The sequence below is a fragment of the Camelus ferus genome, chromosome 19, assembly GCF_009834535.1.
Source record: "Camelus ferus isolate YT-003-E chromosome 19, BCGSAC_Cfer_1.0, whole genome shotgun sequence".
Taxonomy (NCBI): Eukaryota; Metazoa; Chordata; class Mammalia; order Artiodactyla; family Camelidae; genus Camelus; species Camelus ferus.
Window position 1 is genome coordinate 10,027,346 of NC_045714.1, and position 12,476 is coordinate 10,039,821.

The 12,476-nt window shown below is 46.5% G+C and overlaps 1 protein-coding gene across 3 annotated transcripts in view; it reads left to right on the forward strand.

Moving 5' to 3' along the window:
• CASS4 (Cas scaffold protein family member 4) overlaps positions 1-12,476 on the forward strand; it is a 35,054-nt gene extending 22,578 nt beyond the window's left edge. For all 3 annotated transcript variants that reach the window (XM_032461415.1, XM_032461416.1, XM_032461417.1), the window contains 5 exons: positions 1,734-1,835; positions 4,599-4,679; positions 5,518-6,828; positions 7,709-7,786; positions 11,256-12,476. In XM_032461415.1, coding sequence (XP_032317306.1) covers positions 1,734-1,835; positions 4,599-4,679; positions 5,518-6,828; positions 7,709-7,786; positions 11,256-11,666 — 1,983 coding nt within the window. In that variant the 3' untranslated portion in view covers positions 11,667-12,476. The remainder of the gene's footprint in view (positions 1-1,733; positions 1,836-4,598; positions 4,680-5,517; positions 6,829-7,708; positions 7,787-11,255) is intronic.

A 12,476-nucleotide genomic window follows, 5' to 3' on the forward strand; every position in this document is an offset into this window, starting at 1 on the left:
GAGCAGAAGCTACTCCAGCCACAGGCTTTGAGCTGTTTTCCAATGGGCATTTCACAGACCTGGCACATGGCCCAAGGGAACCCATTTCAGAGATTCCATTTATACATGGGTTGACTATCTCTAGATTAAACTTGGTCAAAAATATTAAAAACCAAGAGGTGGAAATGTGTCACTTTCCTCGGTTGTCCTCACTGGGGAGTCTGGGTCTCTAGCTGGAAGACAGCTCTGTAGGTGAGAGATTGAGGCCTCTTTAGATTAGAACAACTCTTCATTTTACAGATGAGAATGCTGGCTCCCAGGGAGGTGAAGGAAAGGGTCACACGCGGATGAACACCAGACTAAAGATTCTTTGTTTTGTCTGTCTGTCTACGCTGCCAGGCTGGCCAAGGCAGTGCCCTTCACCTTGCTTCCCTGACTCTGAGGCTGACACTATCTATTCTTTGCAATTAACTTTTTCTAAAATTGAAGTATAGTTGATTTACAATGTTGTGTTAGTGTCTAACGTACAGCATAGTGCTTCAGTTATACATAGATATGTTTTTTCTTTTTCATATTCTTTTTCATTATAAGTTATTACAAGCTGTTGAATCTAGTTCCCTGTGCTGTACAGCAGGACCTTGTTGTTTATCTGTTCTGTATGAAGTAGTGTGTATCTGCTAGCCCCAAACGCCCAGTGTATCCCTCCTCCGCCGCAATTAACTTTTTTTTGAAGCTTAACCTATAGATCCTGAGGGTCTATCATTCAGTGTCTAGTATTCAGATCCAGAAACAGAACAAAAGCAGCGCCCCAGGAGCCCCCTCCCACGTCTCCCAGCCACTTCCCCCCAGGGTAACCGCTATCTTGAGCTTTGTTTTACTTTTTATTCCAACTTCCTTAATATAACATGCTGGCCTCTCTTTAAAAAAAGTCACAGTACAAAGAAGGTATTTGATTTTTGGTTTAAATTCAGAGAGGGAAATCTTTTGTATTTCAAGTAAAAAGGGTCAGATTTCCTGATGACATTGCTTTTAGACCCTTGAGTTCCTGCACTGGAGTTTCCTTAATCGTTTGAAACCATGCTTCTCAAAACATGTTCCTTGATTGATTGCTGTCTTGAACCTACATTTTCCAAGAAACATTGGGTATTTTTGAACTGGCTTCTTTCCACCTATAATTCTAAACACAGGGAAGTCCCACTGTAGTCTCCTAGGTAGGGGTGACCCACAAAGTCAGTTGCATAAGTAAAATGGGCCTGGAGTGAGAAATGGGGAGACATAGGCAGTGCTGCCGTGTTCGCAAAGGCTCTCGGTGGGTGAGAGCTTGGTGTGCTCGAGTAAGGGGTGGGGGTGGCAGGGAAGAGGGAAGGGGGAGGATGGCTGAGAGCTGGGGACACATCTTTCACGGTCCCTGGGGTTGGACAGGGCATGGCCTGCGAGACACTTGGAATTAACCCAGAGTATAATGGGAACCACTGCGGAGTTTGTCCTTGGACCTGCCTAAGATGAGCAGGTACCAAGCCAGGTTTACTGACCCACTGCAGTGAAGGGGATCACAGAGCAGAGGATAAGGGAGCACGCTTAAAGCGCCCCCACCTGTCTCATTCATGGCTGCATCCTCAGCATCGTTAGACAGACACGTTAATAACCCAGGATTCGGGGCCCTAGAGAACATGAGCATCCTCTGGGAAACTGAGCACACTCCATGGACTCAGCAGTGACGTTTCTTTCCTTCGGCTCTTCTTTTTCTCCTCAAGGCCGTTTTCACGATTCCCAGATCTGCTAGGATCTCGTTGCCAGCTCTGCCTTCCCAAGTGTACGACATACCTTCCCAGAGCCGGTGCCCTCCAGCCCTGAAGGTGAGCCTCCTCTGTGGTCCTGATCCTCCCAGGTTTCTCTGCCCGAAGTGTGGGGTCTCAGCCTTACGCAGACATTGCCTTTCAGCTGTCCACTGTGACATCTCCTAGGGCTCCAGTCCTGAGTTCAAAGGACACATCACCACTCCGAAGCCAGCTTTGTGCCCAGGGGGCCCAGACCTGCTCAGGAGAACTATTTGAATTCTGAATACTTTAAAAATGTTTACTTTTCATTTGCAGTAGATACTTTATATCTATGCATACACACACACATGCGCATACACACACATACACAGATGTGCACTTTTTAAAAGTAATATCATGAAGGAGATACATCATAGTCTTAACATTATTCTGGTCATTGGTTATCTTAAGATTGGTTATCTCGGGGGGGGGGAGGAAATCTCAGGATTTTTTTTTAAACTTATTTGAATGTAACTGGTAGATCAATTTTGTAAGACATGCTTCATGTAATCAAAAAACAACTTCCCTCATTTCTTAGCCCATCAAAATGGGCCCCTGGCTGCATTCTCCCCTGCCCATCAGTGTATATCAGAGTGGCCTGGGTGCTTTACCCAACCATGCCTGCTTCCTGGAACCCTACCCAGAGACTACAATGTTTGGGGTCTGGGTGGGCCCCGAGCAGCGGGAAGGTTAAAGGTCCCAGGTAGTTCTCCAGTGCAGCCAGGACTGAGAGCCACTGCTCTAGTCTAAAGAAAAATTCAGTCTGAATCTGTAACTTCCTGGTCACTCACAGGTAATAAGAAGTCTCAGTGGAGGAATTTAAATGTCCAGTCCAGGCAATACCCACATTTCGTATTCATTTAAGCAAAAGCACCTGCCCTCCCAGCTTGTTGGCAGAGCCTGGGCTCCTGCTGCAGGACTCAGGATTGGCTGCCAGTTCCCTCCCTCTGGTTTCTGCTCACTGGGTGGCCTCAGGCTCCTACAGGGCTGAGGGGAGGCAGGCAAGGAGAAAGCACAGATGTAGAAAGGCCCTGCTGCGTGCCTGGTTCTGATGGGGGGATGTCACAGTGTTGCTCTGTGGAGGCAGTGAGCATTGAAAGATGACTCTTTCTCTACTGGGCCATTCCTGCAAGTGCCCCCCCACCCCCCCCCAGTACCCCCACACCCTGACACCGGCCTGATTGCTGGGCATCTCTTATCTGCAAATACTACGAGGTGGGCAAATGCTTCTCCCCAGCTGGTGGCTGAAGGCTCCTCCCTGAGCTCCGGGGCAGGCGGTCATCTCCAGCCTCACCCTCCTGAGAAGCTCTCACCCTCTCTGGCCTGGCTCCTGCTCCAGCTCCCGTGTGGTCCACGTCTGGTCCGTGGGAAACATGCGTGCTCCCTCAGGCCTGATAGACTCCAGAGCGCAGGCAGGCAGAACTGGGTGATGAGAATGAGGGACTGACCTTGGGCACCTAAGTTTGATGTAAAGACCCATTTGTACAACTCGCTTCACTGGCCTCACCCTCGTCCCCGCCCTGTGGATCTTTTCTTGTTTCATTTGTTCTGACCTTTTGTTCACCATGGGTTTTTTTTTCCACATTGTTTGTGATTTTTAAAAAAATACTGCATAAACTATTATTTCCCTTGGTGCCTGAGTTTTTGGTGCCCCTCTAAATGCTGTGCCAAGAGGGGCGCTCTTCTTTCCTCGCCCTGGTCCCGGCCCTGAGAACAGGGCTCCATAGCACAGCCACCACCCTGCGCTTTGTCATCAGACTCTCACCTTTGACTTCCCTCAAGCGGAGTTAGAGCCTGCGCACGATGCCCCCGAGCTCAGGGGGCACAACTCAAGTCACAGGAGGTCTATTGGGCACTTTCCACTTTGCTTGAAGGGGATGAAAAGCATCTCTTCCTTCGCCAGCTGAGGAGGAGACTGCAGGAGGAGCACAGCCCACCTCCCTCCAAAGAAACCCCCCCTCCAAATTCCAGCTTTTTCTCTCTGTCTTTGCAAAACCTGTTTTGGTGTTGTCTCACCTCGCTCTGGAACATGCAATCTGTTTATCACATCCTTGTGTATGTACTTCCTAACTGCTGCATAAAAAAATGCCTTTTGTGGGGAGGGTGTAGCTCAGTGGTAAGAGTGTGTGCTTAGCATGCACGAGGTCCTGGCTTCCATCCCCAGTACCTCCATTAAAGATGAATGAATGAATGAGTAAATAAATAAAACTAATTACACCCCTCCCAACATAAAACAACACCATTTTTTTTAATGCCTATTATCTGTACGGGCACCACGTCTTCTGCGCATTACCGGGTGTAGAGATGTCATTTGGCTCAGTGTTGAGGAGGTAGTAGGCACTCAGTGTATGTTTGCAGGATGAGTTCATGAGTTGTTATAAGCACAGGAAAATCTCCACCGAGATAAACAAGAAAGACAAAAGCCATATTAAGTCCCCATCTTATGTTTATTCTTCTTTAATTCATTCTTAAGGTGAACTTACAGAAGGAAATGAACTGCCATTTTTAACTCAGGCCAACAGCAGCTAGTTCTCGCTATAGCGTGTCCCCACCTTCAATCGAGAAGGTGCCTTTTTTAAAACACAGAGTCCAGTGTTGAAAATACACCCAGTGCAGCACACACCTCCACCCACAAAAGCAGCACGCTGAAAGTCCCAAAGTCTTCCAGTGATTTGTGGTTTTGTTTGGGGAAAAAACAAAAAACAAACAAGCAAACAAGAACACTGGTGTGGGGAGAGTTTGTGATGTGCAGGCACCAGGAAGGAGAAATCCAAGTCATCCTCCTTTGCGGTCTGTCCCCAGGAGCCAGGGAAGCAGCAGCTGTATGACATCCCCCCCAGCCCCCAGAAGGCAGCACTCGGTCCCCCCGCCAGCCGAACAAATGTAAGTACGACAGGCGCCGAGAACCAGCGCTGTGCAAACCTGCGCGGCCTCCGGGAAACGTTAGCCTTCTCAGAATTAGGAATGAGATCCCTCGGAGCAGAACTTACTTCATTGTAGGCAGTGGTGTTCAGGATCAGGACAGGCTGCGTGGTTTGACTTCCCCATAAGCCTCAGTTTCTTATTACAGACTTATTGTGAGTATGGACATAATCCCTGCAAAGGACCTAGTGCAGTGCCTGGCCCAGAGCGAGAGCTCAGTAGACGTTAGATGAGTGCTTCTTATTATGATACACTTTGGAGACTTGTGTTAAAGTGGGTTTTTATGTGTATATAGGGGAGGGGCCTTAATTTGAAATCTGTAATCCATGTTTATCATTGGATTCTGTCACACGCATACAGTAAACATAACTCTGCCCCAAGGTGGCAGCTCAGCAGGGTCATGAGGGATGCACAGGAGTTTCTTAGACGGAAAGCGAGGGGTTGGGAGGACATTTAGAGCAGAGGAACCAGTTTGGGCAAACTGTTTGAGTTTGAGTTCAGGTGAAGGTAAACAGCCTGGGTGGCTGGACCTTTGAGAAGGGTGGTGGCAGGCATAGTGGAGGCAGAGAGCAAGAAGGCACAAAAGGAGGCTGGAACCAGATTGTGTCTGGCTTGAATGATAACGGCCCCAGGAAGCCAATGGAGAAGCTTGAGCTTAGCAGTGATGACCTAATTTTTAAGAAGCACAGTGCCCAGCACTTAGTGGGTCCTCAGTATATTACCCGTTTGTCAAATGAGTTGCTCACACCTTTTTTTTTAATTGCTACCAAACTGGGTGACTTTGTGTGGTTCTTCACAGGGCCAGAGTGTTCCCCTGACATCAACCATCGCCTCAAGGAGAGGCGGCTGCAACACGCTGCCCAGCCCTCAGAAGTCGGAATGGATTTATGACACGCCAGTGTCTCCGGAAAAGGCTGATGGGAGAAACACATCTCTAACCAGCTTTGTGGAAGAGTCAGGACGCTTGGCTCCCCCTAGGTATATGTCCAGCTTCCACAGTCCTCCAAACATCAGAGCAGAGTCCCACACACCACACCCGCAGAGAAACGTGCCCATGCAGAAAAAACTCAGTCTTCCAGAAATTCCATCGTATAGCTTTCCACCAGCCAGGGTCGTGCTCCCTTTGGATAAAGGTGTCAGCTACAAGGTTCCTTCAAGCTTTCTGATTCCCCGCATGGAGCAGCAGAACACCAAGCCGAACATTTACGACATACCTAAAGCAATGCCAAGTGTCCCTCCAGCTTGGAAAGAGCTGGGAAAAGCCCATGGGCCTTCAGAGAGTCTCAAGGACCATAATTCCTCATGGTTCTCCAGACAGGCAGCATCGCTGTCTCCTGAACCAGACAGCTCATCCATTTCCAGTTCCGACAGCAGAGCCAGCATCCTGTCTTCATGCTCCTCTACCTCCACTGACTCTTCATCTAGCTCTTTCTCGGAGGAGTCAGCAAAAGAGCTCCCCTTGGACCTGGACTTGGCCAAAGAGACGTTAACAGCCCTGCAGCACAAGGTGGCCACCTCTGTCGCGGGCCTGATGCACTTTGTAAGTAGGAAGTGGAGGTTCAGAGACTCTCTGGAGGCCAACATCGACGCAATCCACAGGGCTGCCGACCACGTGGAGGAATCCTTGAGAGAGTTTCTGGATTTCGCCCACGGAGTCCGTGGGACCGCCTCTAACCTCACTGACAGTAACCTTCAGGCCAAAATTAGGGATCAGCTACAGACTATCTCCAACTCCTACCAAATCCTGCTAGAGACAAAGGAGAGCCTGGAGAGCTGCAGTTGGTCCCTGGAAGTCCTCGTGACCGACAAAGTCCAAAACAACCCAGATGACCTGGAAAGATTTGTCCTGGTGGCGCGGATGGTTCCGGAAGACGTCAAGAGGTTCGCCTCCATTGTCATTGCCAACGGGAGGCTCCTTTTCAAGCCAAATTTTGAAAAGGAAGATACCATGCAGTTGACTCCAAATGCAGAATTTAAGCTTGCAAAATGCATCCAGCTTCCCCGAAGGGAGATTGAATCCTACCAAAGGAGTGTACCTATTAATCAACAAAAGGAAAATGAACACCCCCCTGAACTATTAAAGAAAAATGAGACAAATGTCTGTGAACAGGTGAGTTCAGAGTTCCAGGTGGTATCATATCAGGGAGCTCTTCATTTTTCTCTGGACGGCTCGCCAGTAAGTGAGATGCCAAGACTCTGTGGATACTTGTATTGTCTCTGGGGAGATACTGGTTCCATTTTCCAGAAAATGAAATTCATGAAAGTAAAATTCTAGATGAAATCTTATTAAGAAATAAGATAAGTATTTTAATATTAAGGCATAAAGGGTGTCTTCTGGAAATTTGGCGGTTCAGAGCTTACTTCTGATGCTCAGATTAGAAAGGATTTTGAGAACCTTTTGCAATCTGTTCTTTGAGCAAAAATTTTAATCTCACCATCAAGGTTCCTTGCATTTTTGAAAGTTGTAAGTTTAGTCATTTTTAGTGTGTTCCTTAGAAACAGAAGAGGAAGTGTAAACACTCTTGCAAATTGTGCATGGCCTTAGCAGCCTCCAGACTCTAGCTACTCTTAGAAACACTTTGCTCTGTGAGTCCAGACACGACACTATAGAAAGAGATCTTTGTCAAGAGGTGCAGCAGGTGACCCGGGAGCTGTGTCAGCGAGAGAGTTCAGCTCCTTCAGCCCCAGTCTCGGCGTTCTGCTGACGTGCCTGGCGGTGCGAAAGCTTTAACACGCTCTAGAGAAGCTAGAACTTTGAACGTTTTTCATTTCCCATTTAAACTGCGTGCCACGATATTAGGCCGTGCTGGTGGGCAAAATTCAGCCTTTGGGCTGCCGAAGGCTCCTTTATGGGAAAAAGGCATCAGCAGGAAGAGCCATCAATAAAAACGCAGAGAGGAATGGTCACATGTTAAAGTGCGCGTGAACAGCTCTACGGCCGTGTCAAAAAAACATTCAGGTTGGTAACTCAAAGGGAGTTTATTTTTCAGAAGTTGCCTAACCTGGAAGAGAAAGAAAACCCCATCTTAGAGCAAACGTTGGATGAAAACAAAGACTTAGAAACACAGGTAAGAGATAGTGCTCACTCTCCAATACTTCTGATGAATGTGCTTTGTCCCCAGAGATGTTTCCTGCTGTGAATAATCCAGCATTATCACCCTGCCCCATATGGGAGGAGATCTGGTTTTTCTTTTTTTACAGTAATTTTTCCTTTTTTACAGTAGGGGGAAGCCTGGAGGTGAACAAGTCCAGTGAACTCCCAAAAGGTGGAATATGGTCCTTTAACCATTAGTTAGATAATTCTAGATCCTCTGCAAGTATATCATAGGGGTACTGCCATGGACTAAGTCACACAGACTTACATTCTTTTTTCCCCTCGCTTTGGTTTAAACAATAGAAATTTATTTTCTCATATTTCTGAAGGCCAGAAGTCCAAGATCAAGGTTCCTTTCTTCTGAGGTGTCTTTCCTTGGTTTGTATGAGGCCATCTTCTCCCTGTGTCTTCACTTGGTCTCCCCTCTGTGTGTGTTTCTGTTTGACACTCTTTTTTTTTTTTTTTCCATTTTAATTTTTTTGTTTGTTTTGTATTGTGGGGGGGAGGTAATTAGGTTTATTTATTATTATTATTTATTTAATAGAGGTACTGGGGATCGAACTCATGACCTCATGCATGCTAATCATGTGTTCTACCACTGAGCTCTACCCTCCCACCAGACATTCTCTTTTAATGTTTCTGATTGCGGTAGGAAAACCATTTTCGCACGGGGCTTGTGTATCTTCAACGCCTCTTTGACATTTGATGCTCTTCTTTTTTTTTTTTTAACATCAAAGATGTTATCATTGTGCTTATTTTTATTGGTTACCTTCTACCAGTGGCAAATGATAAGTCATTTTCCATTTACCAAAACTAATTTAAGTTAAAAACAGCAGATCCTTTTAAAGACAAAGAGGAAGCCAACTGAAATTAAGAGCAAGATAGAAAGGGCAGAATGTGTGAAGGTTTTCTTTGAATAACTGAAGCCTGGGCGCCAGGGACCCAGTTCAACTTCCTGGCTGGGTGGAGGTCAGGGTGGGAGAAAGAGGGACAGAGATGTCCAGTGATGTGGACCAGATCATTTGCCTTCTCAGAGGCCAACTAAGATGATAACCCAGGCCTCCTGATGTGAGCATCAGTTCCACAAACCCCAAATGCCAAACTTTGGGCCTGTCAGATTGCTAAAAATCATGCTATTCTGCTCAACGTGAAGTGTGTTTGGACCAGTGGTTCTCAAACTTGAGAGTGCATCACAGTTTTCTATAAGGTGCGGTAACACCCAGAGGGCTGGGCCCCACCCCAGAGTCTCTGGTTCAGTAAGTCTGGGGAGGGGGCTTGAGAATGTTCTTTTCTAAAGAGTTCCCAGGTACTGCTGCTGGTGGTCCAAGGACCACACTTGGACTGACAGTGCTTCTCAGTGGGGATTGGGGGCACCACTGACCATCGGGGCGGACAGTTCTCCATTGTGTGGGATGGACTGTTCAGCATCCCTAGCGCCCTGTCTGATGGTAGCCTGCAATGCTCCTTGGTTAGTGTGACAACCAAAAATATCTCCCCACATTTCCAACACTCCAGGAGAAGAAGTCATGGTAAATGTTTTGTCTATGGTTGATAGTCTCAAGCTGAGACGCTCACATTCTGATGTCCAGATCATTGCTTCTCATTTCTGGCCTCTGATGCGTTCTTCTCATGCTCCCTGCCCCCAGAAAGTCTATCTCAACCAACACTCCAATCTTTTCTTCACTTCACCTGTCTATCTTAGTCCATTTGGGCTGCTATAACAAAGTGCTGTAGGCTGACTGACTTACAAACAACAGAAATTTATTTCTCACCATTTTGGAGGCTAGAAGTCAAAGATCAGGGTGCCAGCATGGGCAGGTCCTGGTGAGAGCTCTCTTCCAGGCTGCAGACTGCTGACTTCTTGTATCTTCACTTGGCAGAGAGCAGAGAGGAGAAGTAATCCCTCATGTGACCCTTAGAAGGGCATTAATCCCATTCATGGGGGCCCCACCCACAAGATCTCATGTAATCCTAGTCACCTCTCACAGGCCCCATCTCCTCATGCCTTCACATTGAGGGGTAAAGTTTCATCATGAATTTTTGGGAGACACACACAGTCAGACCACACACTGAGTGCTTCTGAGATGTAACTTTTGAGATTGTTGATAGATTGATCTCATAGGTCAATAAGAGTGTGCAGTTTAATAGAAAGGATGAGAGCTTCAGACTTAGCCTGTTGCAGAAAAACGTGTTACAGCTCAGTTGTGACAGCAACCTGGATCCCAACAAGAGATCAAGCAGCACTCAGAGAGTTGGAGAACTCAGGTTTATTACACCACCAAGCCCAGAGGAGTTAACACTCCAAACTCTGGACCCCAGCTGTAGGTTCACATAGGCTTTTATAGGCTGCCAGTTTACACTTTGCAACATCATATGCAAATAAGGTGTAATAAAAATTGACTAATCAGGAACAAGCTTTGTAGAAATGGGCCAATCAGGAGGGAGAGAAATAACCAATCAGGAGTGAGCTAAGGAATAGAATTTTAGGGGTAAGTTCCACTTTCCTAAAAGTAAGCCATTTCAGAGGCAAAAAGTGAGATAGAGCCTCTGGGCCAGGGAACCAGGTGCTGCTCGCAGTAGAGTAGTGGCCCTGCCTGGGGGTCCTGCTGTCTTTTTCATGGGCTTCCCACCTCAAGCCTACTCGGCCTGGGGCTCCCGAACTTTGTGTGTGTGTGCGCTGAGTGACCCTAGACAGCCTCTTCTTTTCACGGAGCGTCAGCTTCCTCACCTGTAACCTAGCAAAGGGGCTTTGGATTGTTAACTGGAGGGGTTACTCCTGGGTTAGCTGAGACTGTTTCACTAGTGAATAGGTTTTGGGGGGAAACTGGTTCCACATCCAGTAAATAAAATTCACAAACATAAAATTCTAGATGAAACTTTATTAGCAAGTAAGAGAAATATTTTAATATTAAGGCAGATAGGTCAGTATATTTTGATTTCTTCTTGAAATTGGCGGGCAGGGGGTCGGGTTTACCCTCTTGATCCTGGAATTAGGAAGGATTTCCCTTTTTTTTTTTTTTTTAGGAAGAATTTCTTAAATGCTTTAAAATCTGTTCTTTGAGTAAGTTTTAAAATCTCACCGTCAAGTTTTCTGCCTTTTTTTTTAAGTTATAAATTTAGATATTGTCAATGCATTTTTTAGAATGGGTTTCTAATGGTTTGTTGGGAGAATTCAATATGATTTTATATGTATATAATATGTGTGATTATATAATGTAATATAAGATTGTATATATAAGTGTGATCATTTATATATAACACTGCTTTGAAAGTATTAACATTCATTTATTAGGCAAATATTACACTATGGGGCTTCCCAAGTAAAACTGTACTTTTTCCTTTTAAAAAGTCTAGCAAACTGAGCAAAAACAGGAAAAGGGAGACACCCACAGCCTGCCGATCAAATCTCTCTTTTATCTGTTTTTTTTTTCCTGCTCCTCTAGAATCCTAGCTGCCTTACCCGCCGGCCTTTGAGTCAGCAGAGTCCTGAGAAGAAAATCCACCTCTCTGAACACTGCCGCCTCTATTTCGGGGCGCTCCTCAAAGCCATCAGCGTGTTTAATAGAAGCCTCAGCAGCAGCCAGCCCCCCGAGATCTTCATCATGCAGAGCAAGCTGGTCATCACGGTGGGGCAGAAGCTGGTGGACACGCTGTGTAAGGAGACCCAGGAGAGGGACGTTCGCAATGAGATTCTCTGTGGCAGCAGCCGGCTGTGCAGCCTGCTCAAGGACCTGGCGCTGGCCACCAAGCACGCGGTGCTCACGTACCCAAGCCCCGCCGCCCTGGGGCAGCTCCAAGCCGAGGCCGAGAAGCTGGAGCAACACACGCGGCAGTTCAGAGGGACGTTGGGATGAGCCTCCTTCCCTCCCTCCTTCCCCCTGTTAACCTCTTAGCATCAGCTTCCCACCCACAACCTGTGCAGGTCTGCCCTGTGGGAAAAGTCAGCCTGGGGATACGCAACAGGTGGCAGCAGCTGTGGGGCCCAAAGCCAGCATTACCAAGTGTTTGGGCAACCCCAGGATATTGGCTTAGCCCACAGGGAGTCAGGGAAGAGGGTCAGGTGTAGAGTCAGGACCTTGCGAAGGGTTTAGCATATCATGTAGGGCCAGCATGTGAAAGGCGGTTGTAGAAACCAATTTTTATATTGGCTGAGTAAGTGCCTGTTTTAAATTCATTCATTCAGTACTTATTTATTGGGTTCCTATTCTGTGTCAGGTTCTAGGTGCTGGGACAGAGCGCTGAATCGGACAGAGGCTTTGCCCTCAGGGAGTTTATAATCTAGTGGGGGGACAGACAATAAATGAAGAAATGCATATACAATGTGATAGGTGCTAGGGAGAAAATAAAGTAGGAGAAAGGGGAGAGATTGTTTTCAAATGGCTAGTCACTGTTGCATCCGCTAGAAAATGTAATAAATTTTTCATTTTGGATTGAATTAATTCTGTGAGATTGGTACAAATTATGTGTTTGTGCCTTACACCAAAAAATATATATATATTTATGTATAGCTTGCTGTTTTATCTTACCCAAGTTAAAGAGGCATGTTACAGTTGCAACATAACATGTTCTATTGGGTTCCCTATTAATTTATTTTGTACATTATAGGTTCTGTGTTGATAAATGCAGGATGCTCAATCAAAAAAGGTTTATACCTCAAATCTGTT